Source organism: Neopsephotus bourkii, unplaced genomic scaffold, assembly GCF_033783945.1.
Source record: "Neopsephotus bourkii isolate Nb327-2 ecotype Australia unplaced genomic scaffold, CSIRO-AGI_Nbou_v1 NB_1417, whole genome shotgun sequence".
NCBI lineage: Eukaryota > Metazoa > Chordata > Aves > Psittaciformes > Psittacidae > Neopsephotus > Neopsephotus bourkii.
The window spans coordinates 23,280-39,333 of NW_026901894.1; the positions used below are offsets into that span (position 1 = coordinate 23,280).

Sequence of the window (16,054 nt, forward strand, 5' to 3'; positions counted from 1 at the left end):
TGCCTGGGGAAATGCTCTGCTCCTGCTCCCTACCTCCCTCCTGGCTCCAGTTAAAGCCTCAGCCCTGCCCCGCGGGTGTCACAGGCACGCAGCTGGGAAACGGCGTCCCTCAGGGGAAGAACCTCGATTCCAGTATTAAAAACGTAAAAAAAGTCCTGGGGAGGGTGCTTCTTTAGTGGCAAATCCTTGCCTTGAGCAAGGCCGATGGCCTGCAATTATCAGTTAATTAAAGCAACGTGGATTTGGAGAAGCAATGGGGAAGATGGGAATGGGGATGGAAGGGATGCAGGGAGCAGGGAGGGATGCAAGTGTTCCTACACCCCTCCCCAAAGCCGAAATCCAAGGTGCACAAGTGGGTTTCTTGGTCTTTCCTCACGCTCTTCTTCTTTACTTCTCAGTATCTCCCCAGTTACAACATGTCCAGTTTCGGAGCCAGTCTCAGGGGCAGCCTCAGTTACAGTCATAAACAAAGTCGTAGTTGCTGGGCTCCTTTGGGATCGGCGGGGGAGCATCTGGGATCTGTATGTTCTCCAGGTCCAGGAGGCGCAGCTTGATCTCCATGCTGAGCAGCGTGTCCAGGTCGTTCCGCGTCAGGTCACTCAACATGTCCTTCCCCAGGAGGGCGTTCAGCCCGTCGGTCCATACACAGTACTGCACGGGAAAAGGGAAGAACCACCATTAACAGACATTGTGTGTGCACAACCCGCTTGCCTGGCCCGCTCCAGTTACTGCTCACACTGGGACTTACCAAGGGACCTAAAGAGAGCTTGGTTTATTTTACTAGCTGGCAGCACAAGGGGGCACGTTCCACTGAGCTGCTCAGAAAACGAGGAAGCAATTCCACTAAATGGGAAGCAATGACAGCACTTGGCTGCTTGAGGATTTGCCATCTCCTCCAAAGTTCCTGTTGAATACTCTTCAGTAGTTATGGGAGAAGGAAGTGAACCTCTGGAGAGCTCTCCTTCTCCCCCTCTCTTTTCCCTTCTCTTTCCCCAGTACTTACAGAAGCCACCTAATTACCTTGCACTCATCTAATCCCATGACAGCCAAGTGAAGTGAACTGAATCCCACACAAAATCCTCAACTCTGCTTAAGAAATCCTATACCAGCTACCTAGACTTATTGTGGTTTGCTTTCCTATAGATTAAATGGCATCAACCAACCTACACAAAGCTGGGCTCTCATGTATATATGCCTTCTTTACCCTTATTTTACACAAAATAGCCTACTGTGAAACCCACAATGCTGCGTCCTTCGTGACAATTAAATGCCGAGCTACCCGGTGTAAGTGTACACGCTGCAATGTTGAACTGGGCTCTAAACCCTCCACCTTACTGTCAGCCTTTTCCTAACAGGAGATGCCATCTTCCCCAGCAGCTGTGATAAACACGGGCTGAACAACCACTTAGAATCAGCAGCAAACCCGGGGGGGCTGGTTGGTGATGTAGAGTCAATGTCTACCAAGTAAGTCACTTCCATTTATGACTACAAGCCATTTATTCAAGTACTGAACTGCTATGGTCTAAAAATAAAGATCTCAATCCTGAACTCGTGTCCCAGTTTGCAGGAGGAAATTAAATCAGCGGTAACTGCATTTTTATCTTACAAACACTTGTGCTGGGTTTCACGCCAAGAAATGGATGTCAGGTTTAGCTGACCGTTTGCTACACGACACCACCGTGTCTAAAGATAGCCGCGGCTGGCTTCATCCTACGGCAGAAACGAGGATTAGCTTTAAGGAAGAGAAAGAAAACCCCTCTTGGGTAAGCCTTCATCCAGAAAAAGGGCACATCTTTGCATTGGGATGGTTAACACACTCCAGCATCCAAAGTGACAAGCTGACCCATTTAAGTCAGTAAGGGAACAGTAACAGAGCTAGGGTTTCACCCGGGGTGCTGCTAAGCCAAGCTGCAGTTTTAATATGAGATAAGCTCTATAGAAGAGCTTCAGGGTTCAGGCTGCCCTGCTAACAAGTACCACAGAAACAACCGAGCCTGACTACTGCAGGCTGTCAATGTGTGTCTCTGAAGCCTTCCAAAGCATGCAGTTTTAGTGGAGCACACACAGAATACCAGGAACAGAAAGACCCTAGCCTAGAACTGTAATTATTGTTGAACAGGCTGTATCTGTTTCATGACAGACTTAAAACCTTTCCTTGGGAAAGTCTTCCCAGAATTCACTATGAGGAAAAGGAACAGAAAGGCAGAAGGCTCTGCTCAGGTTACAGGAGAGCAGAGCATCCATGCAACAGATGCAGCCCCTGACGCACATCATCCATTACCCGCTCAGTGAGCTCGGCCAGGAAGCAGAACCGCACTCCTCTCCTCCCACACACAACCCATCCAGGGCCCACAGAAACCAAACTCTGGACACAATTCGGATGAGTGCCTGGAAAAGGGGCTTCCTCTCCAATCTCCGTATTGGCAAGTGCAGTTAATTACACTCCTGTACGTTTCGAGCACAGAGAAACCCTAATGAGAATGTGGAGGCATCCATTCAGAAGCTTCCTCCTTTTCACTACGCCAAACGGATGAAGAGTCACTGCAAAATTAATTTACTACAGACTCATTTTCATCAGCCTCCAAAGGAATCTGATTATGGCCTCTCTCATCAGTTCCTCTGTCAAGAATCAAGGATAAGATGAATCCACCTTTTTGCTGTGCAGCTGAAACCAGCTATTAGTACTGAAATGAAAACCAAATCTGATGGCGTGATCTCACAGTGCTGGAGCCTCTGGCTAGCACTGAGCCTGAACAGATGGCTGAAGCTATTGCCAAACTCAAGTGTGCAAGGATGAGGTCCAAACCTCAACGATACTGGTTCCAGTAATGAGATTTTATCAAAGACATGCCTTGGGAGTCAACTCAGTGGAAGGAGGCACCCAGGGAGGTTGTGCAGGCTTCACCCATCCCAATGCAGCCCCAAGCAACCTGCTCTGAGCTCACTGCTGTCCTGTTCTGAGCAGGAGGTCAGGCCTGGGACACCCCAAGGCCCCTTGCAACCTGAATCCTATGATCCCAGGTCAATCCTTGTTTTCAGGACACACTCAACTCCTCCATTCCAACCCCACTCTACAATCACCAGGACTGCAGAAGTGCTTAACCCCCCCCGGGAAGTCTGACTTCCAACTGCCATATCCTAACAGCATCCCTGGTGATCCACACAAACCTTTCCAACTCTTGGGATGTCACCTGTAAAATCTCCCAAGCTGGGCATGCTGCTAAACTAGCTCTCCTATGGACGGGCACCCCCGTTACTCTGATGAAGACAACATGCTACTTGCATGTTAGATAACATTGATGAAGATAACGTTGATGAAGATAACGTTGATGAAGATAACATTGCTACTTCCCTTTCCTTATGGGGGCTTGCTCTGAACACCTGTACATCTACTTTAACCCCACCTGACTCTTCTGCAGGCCATGGAATGCTACAGAGGAAGTGAGATGCCCTTGGAAGAGCATTCACTTGGGAGCTGTCAAACAGCAGCAGAGGCGGCTGCCCCTGCCTGCCTGGGGGGGTTTGAATGCATTCCTTTGGTCTCAAATAGGCTGTACAAGATCAAAAGAGAACTGAGAGGTGTGTTAACACAGCCGAGAGCAATGGGGTTAGTGCACCTCACCCTGCTACTGCCTGTCCGTGGGGGGCAGGAGCAGTTTCTGAACATTTAGGCCATTAAAATACACACAAATAGGCTATCTTTGAGATACAAGTGGCTGGAAAAGGTGTTAATTCTCATGACCAATTGCACTTCTGAGCTGAAACAGTCTGGAATGCAGCTGCTGGAGAATCTATATTGGAAAGCATCTCACATATGTTCAGTTCAGAGGACGAAGACAACCATGCTTTGCTTAGACCTTCAGCTCTAATGCCCCATTATCCCTGGAATCCTGTGCTAGTTCCTCTTACACAAACACTGACCAGCAAATACTGCTCTGGAATGAACACACTTGGAAATGACACTCAAGCATGAATCCCCAGGAAATCTTACATGAGCAGAGCCTTATTCCTCTCCCAAAATCAACACTGATCTGAAGGTTTTAATCCAGACTTGCAAATACTGAGGCTGAGTATCTAAATACGCTTCATGCTCTCTAACAGCACTACAGTATAAGACAGTTTAATGCGATCTTCTCTGGTTTAACACAAGGTCCTGAACTGACACCAGATGTGATGCTACAAAATAAGCATGCAAAACCAAACACCAACTCTTGCTGCTTTAGAAATAAGAAGGAAAAACTTATATATATATATATATATATATTTAATATAGTGCATTCTGCTAAATCTTTACTTGGAAACTCTTTGAGAGAGACACATCCAGTGCTTCCACATAACCAGGTAAATCAGTTCCACCACTTCCCAACAAGCAGAGATGCCCGTTTCCTCGTGTTCTCAAGGAAGAGAAGGGAGCAGTGAAGGGGCTGTCATTCTGCCTTGCTTTTGCAACGCTCCCCTGAGGCGATGCAATAGACAGGACATCCTATGATCACCTCTCATGAATCACCTTAAGCAATGTTAAGCTAAGAATTCGGGGCTATGCCATTCTGCAGGTCACAAGACTTTGAAACCTAGACCCCGCAATGACTTGGTCCTGCTGGCACCAGCAAGATGAGCTGAGGATGGCAGGCATCCTTTAGGAGCTTGCAAGCCATCAGCATTGAGCTAAAGTCCGCTGAAACGAACACACAGCAAGACTCTCCAGTGCCTAAAGTAGAGCAGAGCAAGACATATCTTTACTACAGCAGGAAAAGGTGAGCAAGGCCTGAGGAGCTGCAGGTTTGCCCAAGCTCTCTTCTTTCTCTTCTTTACAGCTCATATTTCAGCAGGGCTTAGAAGCACTGATCTTACATTGAGACCCCATGGGCTCTGTGATGCACCAACACACAACACATTCCTTCCACGGCTCACGAGACTGCACGCAAACTGCAGAAGGTCCTGCTCCCCTTCTAATCCCTCTGCTGGAGACATGGCTCAGATTTGGGCTGACCCACACCATGTGCCAAGGCAACTGCCCTGAAGTCCTCATGAAGCTGTCTGCTGGGCTTCAAAAGCAGAGTCTGTATTCTGAGCTTGACTTACCTCGTGCTTGTCTGGAGCGATGAAGTTCAGCTGCCCACTCGAGTCATACAATATAGAGAAAGCAAGCTCTAGCACCTCCTGGAACAACACAAATGGATGGGCATTAGTGCAGCATGAGAGGGGCACCCATACATTCAGCTCTGCCTTTCCTTCCTATCACTACCTATCACTCCCCAAACCAAGTGGAAAACCAGGTTCTCTGCTCTCCTGCCTGGCCAAAGCTAGACCAGACGATGGCAACAGACGGGCACAGCAAGAGCTCCACCACAGATGCTCCGGTCAGAACAGAATCACACCCTGCAGCTCACTCAGCCATGGATTTGAGATCGAATCTGAGCTAGGCAACGGTGAGGACCACAGTCAATACAGGGCACAACAGTCCGTGTGCTACAAGCTCTTTGCAAAGACCCATAGCTGCTTTCAATTTGTACAGATTCAACTCCCAAAGCTCTGCCAGGTTCGATTCCCTGCGTCAAAAGCCTTGCCAGGGCAGTCAGTCTCCTGGGGCAGCTTCACTCGCTGCTGAAAATGCATGGAATTACTAATTCCCAAGGGATTTCTGTCATTTTATTCCTCCCTGAACTAGAATCAGCATCCTCAGTCAAACTGAACTGAGTTACTCAGAGAACCAAATGAACCTCGGGAAAGGGAAAGGATCATCTCTTCCCCCCCAGCACTGAAGCTCAGAGGTGCCAAAGGGAATCCATCAAGTCCCTAAAAGCCACCTGGGCTCCCATGGGGAAACCCAGCAGTTCTGGAATGGAAGACCCGCCCGTGGGGACTGCAGCATATCCATCTCGCTACATTTCTACCCCTTATCTCCTGCTCCGCAGCAGCCACAGCTCTGTGCATTTCAGTACGGGTTGTTTCATTCCTGAGCTGTGTAATGAAGAGCAGAGCCTGACTCCCTGGGGCTAACCCTGGCTGATCAGAGACCAGGCTTCCCATGGGAGATGCTCTTGTTTCCTCCCGTTATCAGGTCCAACTCACCGTACTGGCAGGCCACAGGATGAAGGTCTGGGTTAAACCCCACGGAAGCTGCAGACACCAATAGTGCTGATGCACTCTGCAAGCAAACGGCTCTCGGCTCACACAGCCCAAGTGTCTGAGCCCCGTCTCCCAGCCACACCTTATTAACAGTGATGTCCCTCCTTCCAGGAACAGATCCACCTCTGCCCACCCAACCCTGGCGTTACCTGCGTGCAGGGTGTCAGGAACCCCTGACAGACAGAACAAGCCAAGCCATGCAGCTGAGGCTGTGGAAGCAGAACCCATCACTGATAAAAGGGCTCGTGCTGGGTGCTCTGCTCTGATGCTCCTGGAATTCAAGGAGGTCACCAGCACCCCCCAGGCCTGGCCCCTGCCCTCTGGGCAATCCCAAGGATTTGAATGTTTTGTTCATCTCAGAGAAAGGAAAAGGGGAGAGAAACCCTGCCTGAAAGAGCGGCCCAGGGAGCCACGGGTCTGGGCACTGCCAGTCAGGCAGCGGATGGGAAAGGGCTGCATTTAGGGCACTAAATGGGGCAAAGTGGGAGCTTGGCAGCCCTGGGTCCGGTTCAGTTCTTTGCTGGCTGCTCTGGAGATTAAAGGCTCAGGAGATAACAGCTTCCAGGTGCAGCATCTCTGCCACCTCCTGCACAGCAAGCTGTCAAGGAGAATGGAAGCCAAAGGAGCTGCAGTTGCCAACGGTCCCTCCGCACTGACGGTGGTCTTGGTGGTTGACTTGTCAGACACCTCAACTGGCCTTCATGTTCCCATCAATGCCAGGGAACCCTGGGGCACTGCAGTTCCTGAAGGAAAACCGGTCAGTCTCCATCTGTGGCTCTCTCCTCCCTCTCCTCTCCCACCTCCCAAAGGGATTTTCCACCCGTTTCTTCTCCTCTCTGGTCCTTTCCCCCTCCCACTCCTTCCACCCTGCTCCTTCCCTCTTTCCTTTGCTCTCCCCCTTCCCACCCCAACCTGCTGAGCTCACCCCTCAATGCCCTGAGCTCTTTCCCCCCTCACACACATCAGACCCCTGCCCTTCCCCAGCTGCTGTCCAAGGCAGCAGCACTGGGACCCACGACCTGCCCCTCTCTTGGGATCCACTGGAAACAGGAAACTGGAGCCTCTGCACGTGCTGGATGGGCAATTCCCACTCCTTGGCCTCAACACTGTGGGAAAGCAGCTCTAAGTGCTGTGAAGCAAAGCTTGCTTTCCCACGCCTGGGGCTTCTCTCTTCCCCAGTCTCCAGTGGGCCAGAGAGAAGCTGCTGTTGATGAACAGGCAGTTCAGGTCCCTGTGGCTGGGTGATCCCATGAAGCTGGAATGATCTCACTGCTCTCTGCCTGCCCTGTCACCAGCAGCCTCTAAAGGCCTGTGCTGTGCCTGCTGAAGGCTGAGCCCATAACCATGCTAAGTTCGCTTGCCAGAGCCAGAAGATCCTCCCCAGAGAACCCCAGCCTGGTTTGGGTTGAAGGGACCTTAAAGCCCCTCCAGCTCCAATCCCTGCTATGGGCAGGGACCCCTTCCACGGGCAGGGACCCCTTCCACTGGAGCAGCTTGCTCCAAGCCCCTGTGTCCAACCTGGCCTTGAGCACTGCCAGGGATGGGGCAGCCACAGCTTCTCTGGGCACCCTGTGCCAGCGCCTCAGCACCCTCGTAATGAAGATTTTCTTGCTTACATCTAATTAGGATTATCCATAAAAGGATAAGGCAAGGAACTTGTTCAACCAATGTGAAATAAAAGAGAAGAGAAGCTGCATTCCACACGGAAGGGAGCAGAACCATTTCTGCTGAGCAGAATGGCACCAAGCCTGAAGTGCCGCATCAGCAAATAACAGATGATAGGAGAACACTTAGAAATCCATGGCAGTGTTTTCTCCAAGTCCTTCTCTCATGCTCTGTTTCGAGGGCTGCAGAATCTACTGCATTTTGTGTCCTTGAAATCTATTAATATTACTCAAGAGTCAGAAAGAAGGACTTTAAAATGAAATCTGACTGAAAAATGCAAGCAAATGAACAACAGTGGGTTCAGGACTGGTCCTGTCGAGTCGTTCAGCTTCAGGTGCATGCAAATTCCAATGCAGCTTAACTCTTATTTATGTCTAAGTGGTCCCACAGGAAGGATAACGGCCACGTGCTGGCAGATGAAGAGATGCTGAGGCCTTTGTTAGGGACACGCTGCCCATTCCAGCTGTGCTCGGAGCAGCGGCATTGTGCCACGCTTCCTTGGCTGCCAATGCATAAACATGAAGGTGCTCATTGTACGTGCGCCAAGGAAGCACAGGGGGAAAAGGCCTCTCAAGGAATACAGCACTGATAATGAAAGCTCAGGAAGTGAAGGGTTTCATGCAGCAAACTCAGGCCAACTGCATTCTGTGTCTGCCGCCTTTGGGTTCCATTGCGCACTCCACGTTAACTGGATGCTCTGCAAACCATGACCTGTTCTTGCTGTGATGTCAGTTAAGCAACTGCAGTAATGAGCATGATGGCTTGACTGGGATGACAGCTGATGTCAGGGGTTCTGGGATTCCCAGGGGAAGAGACAGGGAATCACACCAGAAATGGCAAACCCATCACAGCTACGACTGCCTGCTCACAGATGGAATGCTCCAGCCATGGTACCTATCAGCTCCTCATCTTCACATCCTCAGCCACAAGCTTTATGTGAGTCCCACCGATTCCACCTGAGGAAAAGGGGCAATGGGGACAGCAGAGCACAAAGGGATCCGCAGCACTGCTATTTAGCATTAAACACTACCTAGACATTCCTGCTCCATAAAGATGACACATTTCCATCACTGGAACTGGAAATGACACATTTCCATCACTGCCACCCACTGCTTTCCATCTTCCTATCATTCCTTTTTGTGTGGACACATGAGTGCTGAGACAAGGAAACACTGGAACTATTTTATATGCATCACATAAATGCCCCAGCCAAATGCTGCTGCTGGTACATGTGGTAGGGGTTGTATGCCATCTATTGTGTGTGTTAGCACCCTGATTCAGAAAACCAGCGTGGAACAATACCCTTGGCATTATTCCTACTTGCGTGGCTTGACTTCTTCCTTTCCAGCCATGTAAAGCCAATGCTGAAAGGAGATGACAGTATCCTGAGAGGCTTAAAGCAACCCAAGATGCTCTGCATATCTATGTGTTGGAGCAGGAGCTCTTCATTCTGTTCATCAAAATCTCTTTCTTGTTGGGCCCAAAACGGCTCAGTCTCAGGGAATTAGAGATTCTTATTCCAACCCTCTGAGCTGGTTCCCCCACCTCAGGGCGTGCTTCTGGGTCAGAGTGAGCAGCATTAGAGCCTCACTCCCTCTCGTACGGTCAAACAGCATGGCCTGATAGAACACTCATGAACACACCTCATACAGCACGGTATGAAGACCTTAACCATTCAAGATGTCACACTTAGCTCAGGACTGATTTCGCCTCGCTGTGGTGGCAATTCCTACCAACAGAAACTCTGCTAGGTTGTGGTGCTGTACAACCGGAGTCCTACTGTCAGCTCACAGCTCTCCATCTCAAACCCAAAGGTAGCGCAAATCCAATTCAAGCTGACCATTGTCTCCTACATGTTCTCTCCCAAATGCACTCTGAAGCAACCCTTGTTTCACCTCATTAGATGCCCAGCGTTTGCTGGCAGTTACATTTCTACCTGCCTGGACCTGAAGATGCCATCAGCTGGACATTAACAGCAATTCCAGCATGTGCCAGTGCTCCCTGAACGTCAGCCCACCAGAGAATACAGGTGGAATAAACTGGTTGTTTATCAGAGACAGTACGGGAGTAGGCACCTACAGTCACTGCTGGTGTGCTCTGGAACAGCAGTCAGAGCTGCTTTGCCTTACAGGTGGAAGGCATCACTACCCAAGACTATCTCTGGGGCCATCACGATGCGCATCTGCCATGAAACCTGAGTGAAGGAGGGCAGCCTGTCCCAGTACCTTATCTCACACATAAAGGAGGGTAGCCTGTCCCAGTACCTTATCTCACACATAAAGGAGGGTAGCCTGTCCCAGTACCTTATCTCAGACATAAAGGAGGGTAGCCTGTCCCAGTACCTTATCTCAGACATAAAGGAGGGTAGCCTGTCCCAGTACCTTATCTCAGACATAAAGGAGGGTAGCCTGTCCCAGTACCTTATCTCAGACATAAAGGAGGGTAGCCTGTCCCAGTACCTTATCTCACACATAAAGGAGGGTAGCCTGTCCCAGTACCTTATCTCAGACATAAAGGAGGGTAGCCTGTCCCAGTACCTTATCTCAGACATAAAGGAGGGTAGCCTGTCCCAGTACCTTATCTCAGACATAAAGGAGGGTAGCCTGTCCCAGTACCTTATCTCAGACATAAAGGAGGGTAGCCTGTCCCAGTACCTTATCTCAGACATAAAGGAGGAAAATGCCTGTCCCAGTACCTTATCTCAGACATAAAGGAGGGTAGCCTGTCCCAGTACCTTATCTCAGACATAAAGGAAAATCCCCTGCTGCTTCCATCCTACCAACATAAAGGAGGGTAGCTGTCCAGTACCTTATCTCAGACGTGAAGGAGTCCTTCCAGTACCTTATCTCAACATAAAGGAGGGTAGCCTGCCAGTACCTTATCTCACACATAAAGGAGGGTAGCCTGTCCGTTTTTGGGGTTGTGTTTTTGGTGGGGGTGTTCAGTACCTTATCTCAGACATAAAGGAGGGTAGCCTGTCCCAGTACCTTATCTCAGACATAAAGGAGGGTAGCCTGTCCCAGTACCTTATCTCAGACATAAAGGAGGGTAGCCTGTCCCAGTACCTTATCTCACACATAAAGGAGGGTAGCCTGTCCCAGTACCTTATCTCAGACATAAAGGAGGGTAGCCTGTCCCAGTACCTTATCTCAACATAAAGGAGGGTAGCCTGTCCCATTCCTTATCTCAGACATAAAGGAGGGTAGCCTGTCCCAGTACCTTATCTCACACATAAAGGAGGGTGTCCCAGTACCTTATCTCAGACATAAAGGAGTCCTGTCCCAGTACCTTATCTCAACATAAAGGAGGGTAGCCTGTCCCAGTACCTTATCTCAGACATAAAGGAGGGTAGCCTGTCCCAGTACCTTATCTCAGACATAAAGGAGGGTAGGCTGTCCCAGTACCTTATCTCAGACATAAAGGAGGGTAGCCTGTCCCAGTACCTTATCTCAGACATAAAGGAGGGTAGCCTGTCCCAGTTTTTGGTTGTTGGTGGTTTGTTTTGTGTGGGGTTTGTACCTTATCTCAGACATAAAGGAGGGTAGCCTGTCCCAGTACCTTATCTCAGACATAAAGGAGGGTAGCCTGTCCCAGTACCTTATCTCACACATAAAGGAGGGTAGCCTGTCCCAGTACCTTATCTCACACATAAAGGAGGGTAGCCTGTCCCAGTACCTTATCTCAGACATAAAGGAGGGTAGTGTGTTTTTGTGGGGGTGTGTGTTTTTTGGGGGTGCTGTCCCAGTACCTTATCTCAGACATAAAGGAGGGTAGCCTGTCCCAGTACCTTATCTCAGACATAAAGGAGGGTAGCCTGTCCCAGTACCTTATCTCAGCATAAAGGAGGGTAGCCTGTCCCAGTACCTTATCTCAGACATAAGGGGGAGGGTAGCCTGTCCCAGTACCTTATCTCAGACATAAAGGAGGGTAGCCTGTCCCAGTACCTTATCTCAGACATAAAGGAGGGTAGCCTGTCCCAGTACCTTATCTCAGACATAAAGGAGGGTAGGCTGTCCCAGTACCTTATCTCAGACATAAAGGAGGGTAGTGTGTTTTTGTGGGGTGTGTGTTTTTGGAGGGTAGCTGTCCCAACCTTATCTCAGACATAAAGGAGGGTAGCCTGTCCCAGTACCTTATCTCAGACATAAAGGAGGGTAGCCTGTCCCAGTACCTTATCTCAGACATAAAGGAGGGTAGGCTGTCCCAGTACCTTATCTCACACATAAAGGAGGGTAGCCTGTCCCAGTACCTTATCTCAGACATAAAGGAGGGTAGCCTGTCCCAGTACCTTATCTCAGACAGCCTGAGGTGAAAGCCAAGTGTGTGCATACATGGCAAGGTGGCAGGCTGGAGTGAAAGATACCCGGTATCACTTCAGGGCAGGTCCAGTTGAGCCTTCCATCCTGCAGGCTGAGTGCTCATAGCAATCGGAGAGCCATACCTTGTTTTGTTTGAGAGCTCCTTTCTCCTTCATGTGAGGGCAGTCCTTCCCGGTCACAACAGCTTTTATATCTGCCACTGGCACTGCGTTAAACGAGAACAAAAGCAAAAAGCAGGACACCAGTTATAACCAGGGCGTGGGGAAGCCACAGGGTCTAAAAAGCGCAAGAGTAAAGGGTTAAAATTGCCATTTCCAGGCTGCTGCAAGAAAGAAAACGATTAAAATAGGAATCTGTGAGTCCTGAGGAAACTTCAGGCACCTGGATAAGAACCTGAGTATGCTCTTCCTTGCCTGCTGGGACCACTTTGGGTAAGAGTGTTTCCTATAGCTCTGTACCTGTGTCAGCTCCTCTGTGCAGTCAGGTAGCCAGAAAACACGGACTCTTCTCTGCCTTACTAATGATGCCTGCCCTATTCTTGCTCTGCCCTATGCACCCAGGTAGAGTCTCTGCTGAAGAGCGTGCTGGGCAAGCTGGACCCTGCCTCACTGGATGCTGTTCTGTCTGAATGGAAGCTGCTGCCCCTCAGGCTCACTCAGAGCGAGGTCACTGAAACATGAAGATAAACGCCTCCCAGTTCCAAGTGGAAGTCCATTTTCCAATGGCAATTCCATTATGGAGAATCTGTGTGCTCCACAATACAAGCTGGTCAGGGAGTGACAGCTTCTATGATCTATACATAATCCATTATCCTTGGGGCTGTGGAAAAGCATTGCATATATATAGAGAGAACAGCATAATGTATGAAGATCTGTTGCTGCCCAGCTCTTGACAAGCTCTAATAGAAATACTGAAGAGGAGAAATGCATTTTCTCTCCTACTGGGTACAGCAATCCTATGTATTTTATGCCAGATTACCTCAGCACTAGAGTCAAGTGGAGAGCACGGGACATAATAGACCTTTGTAGAGGACTTTCTATGCATAGAAAGCTGAAATGGCAGTTATTATGGTTTTGACACTGCCCTGCCTTTAGGAAAGATACTGGTTTTGTGAGGAGAGGGCGAGCTAGGACAAGCCGGGAAGCAAAGGAGAGGCTTGACTGCAGCTATGGGAGAAGACAGAACTCCTGCCATTTGCTGCACATGCCCAAACGATTGCTCTGCATAAGGCAGGGGTTTCTCAAGCTGGAGCTCTCAAGCAAGAAGGCTTTCCCCAGGTTTCATAGGCTGGATCCCTGCGCTCTGGGATGCAGCTCCTAGTGGAGATCACAGACTGATGCGATATCCTGACCTTAATCAGGACCTCGGCTTACTCCTTGCTTAGGGGAAACACAGTCAAAGGCTTCAGGTGGTATCGGAAGCTGACTACAGGATGCTGGAAGGGGTGAGCACGGATGTGATGTGCTCACAATGAATAAAGCCCTGGGAAGGAGGGCAACTGCTTTCTGCCCCAGCTGGAGCCTGCAGAGCTTGTTAACCCTGACAGCCTGGAGACGGGCTGACCGTCACAGCACTGAAGGGGTTAAACCCCACATGCATTTCTGGGGGCCCACACCCGTTATTGAAGCTTGGTAAGAACCACACAGAATGCCCTGCGCTGCTTCTCCAGGCCCTCTGTTTTCTTACCCACCTATTCCCTTTCCCCTGCTGACCTGCTCCCGAACGCTGGCAATGTGGTCACCATACTCAGACCTCAACAGCTCCAAATTCAATATAAATCTGTCCAAAGCACACCGGCACATCTCTGGAAAATGGTCTGTAAAATTCCCCAGCCAGCCTGGCCTGACACACTTCAAACAATGATCACCCTGTACCTTGAAACAGCCTTAATTCTGCTTAATTAAACTCTAACGTGGCTGGCACCATGGCAAATCGAGCATCCCTCGTGGCCTGAGAACCTGAGATACTGATGAAATAACCCCATCATTCTCACCCTGCATCACTATCTGCTCTGCCTGCTGCATGCACAGGGAACATACGGGTCTGGCTCAGGGGTTTCTAACGTAGGAATCCCTCTGTCCCCATGGGATCCTGACATTCCTGAGGAGGCTCAAGAGCTTATGGACAATGCAGATGCAAGAGGAAGCCTGAAGTGAGGGTCAGGGGCTGGAGCACGCTCAATGCAAATGAATGTGGGACCTGCTGGCCTCAGAGCTGCGCCTGCAGCTCAAGGGTGACCTTCCCTCTTCCGTCCTTCGGATGCTGCTGTAACACCCATGGCTATTTCTCTAAGCCTCCCGCAGGCAAACAGCCTCTTCCAGTGCCAATGCAGCAAAGTGAGCCCTGCCCTACATCCTGCCAAGACTGCAGCAAGCGCGTGAAGCAGCCTTGAGGCAATCTGTAAGGCAATGGGAACAGGGGAACGTGACTGCCAGCTGCCAGGGCTCCAGCAGCACACAGGCTCTCCTGCCTCTTGCCACTTAGAATATGCTGCCTGGGGGAGCAGGCACTCTCTGTTAGCATAGAGGGGAGTTTAAAGCACTGATACTCTCCTTCCTTCATTTCAGGCTGGAAAACTTCCCCACTTCTGGAAAGCCAGTCCTCCTGCCACCCCAAGGCAGAAGCGGATGTACCAGCTGGAATACTTGTACAAGCACATCTAGTTTGGCAATGCCAAGAACGGCATTTATTACTTATGGAGACTCAAAAAAGAACAAAAAGCAATGCTTCCTTAGTCAAGGCTTGGTTTCCTGAAGTCACCTTCTGGTGACAGAACTGCACTCATCATGAAAAGAGCTTTCCCAGGATGGCAGGTTAGAGCTCTGTAACTTACTCTGATGGACGAAGAGGAATTACCATGAGAGTATGACCCATCTCAAGGGCTCCAAAATCAGTTTTATCCCCTAAAATCCCCTGCTAAATCCCCTGCTAGGAGCTGTCAGAGGCAGGCCTGCACCCAGCTGGGTGCACAGTAACGGGGAGGTCCTCTCAACACTGTTCACAGCACAGTGCCGTCTTTAGGTCCACTCCCCATGGTATCCAAGAAGACCTCTGCCTGCCAAGGGTTTCTCCTCCAGTCACTGGGACTCTGCCACAGAGGAAACATCCGTCTCTGCAGGCAGAACTGCTTCTGGATATGCCCACGTGTTTGAGTTTGACACCTGCAGTCCGATGAGCAATGGAAATGAACCGTGTTCCTCCCTGTGAAAGGCATGGCATTTCCAGGCTGAACGGAAGCATGAACTCATTGGGAAGCTGAGCTCAGTCCTCACACAGCCCTGCCAAAACTAGGAGAGAAGGGTTTGAATGCGGGAGGAAATGCCCCCTGCTCTCCATCTCTGCACACAGAGCCGCTGGTGGTGTCCCCTGTTAACAGGATACATGAGGAACCAGCACAAAAGAAGCGAAAGGAGCACAAATGCTGTGTGACTTACATTTATCTTGCAAGGAATCGTGGGGCACTTCTCCCTGGGGGCTTTCTTCCAAGTCTCCATAGTGCAACACCTTGTGATTAGGTGAGAGGCGACAATACCAGAACTTGTCTGTTAAAACAAAGGCATTAAAGCAGGTCACTGACACGTCCTCACCAGCACTGGCAACAGCATGGGAGAAGGCGTACACAGGTGAGGCACTGCAGGGAAGGACTGCATATTCAGGGTGCAGAGAGGTAGGACAGGGACTCTGCTCACTAATGTCACTTGATTAACTGAAGCTGGCATTAATCTGCTGTGTTTTGTGGTGACTTAGTCATCAGCTCCTAAAATGAATACTAGCAAGGTACAGTGGACTTAGTTTGACATGATATTCTATCCCCTTGTAGACAGTAAGACTGGCTAAGTAACCACTGCTTTGAGTGGGTAACTCCGATGTACCCAAACCCCCTTCATATTCAGTCCCCACTATGTGAGAATTAAGCCCTGCCAGATGTCTTGTGTGGGACA

At 49.9% G+C, this 16,054-nt stretch overlaps 1 protein-coding gene across 3 annotated transcripts in view; it reads right to left on the reverse strand.

The window, feature by feature from the left end:
- Positions 1-396: 396 nt before the first annotated feature.
- Positions 397-16,054, reverse strand: part of ELMO1 (engulfment and cell motility 1) — a 223,971-nt gene continuing 208,313 nt past the window's right edge. For all 3 annotated transcript variants that reach the window (XM_061367972.1, XM_061367971.1, XM_061367973.1), the window contains 4 exons: positions 15,548-15,655; positions 12,236-12,318; positions 5,083-5,160; positions 397-651 (listed from right to left, as the gene is read on the reverse strand). In XM_061367972.1, coding sequence (XP_061223956.1) covers positions 451-651; positions 5,083-5,160; positions 12,236-12,318; positions 15,548-15,655 — 470 coding nt within the window. In that variant the 3' untranslated portion in view covers positions 397-450. The remainder of the gene's footprint in view (positions 652-5,082; positions 5,161-12,235; positions 12,319-15,547; positions 15,656-16,054) is intronic.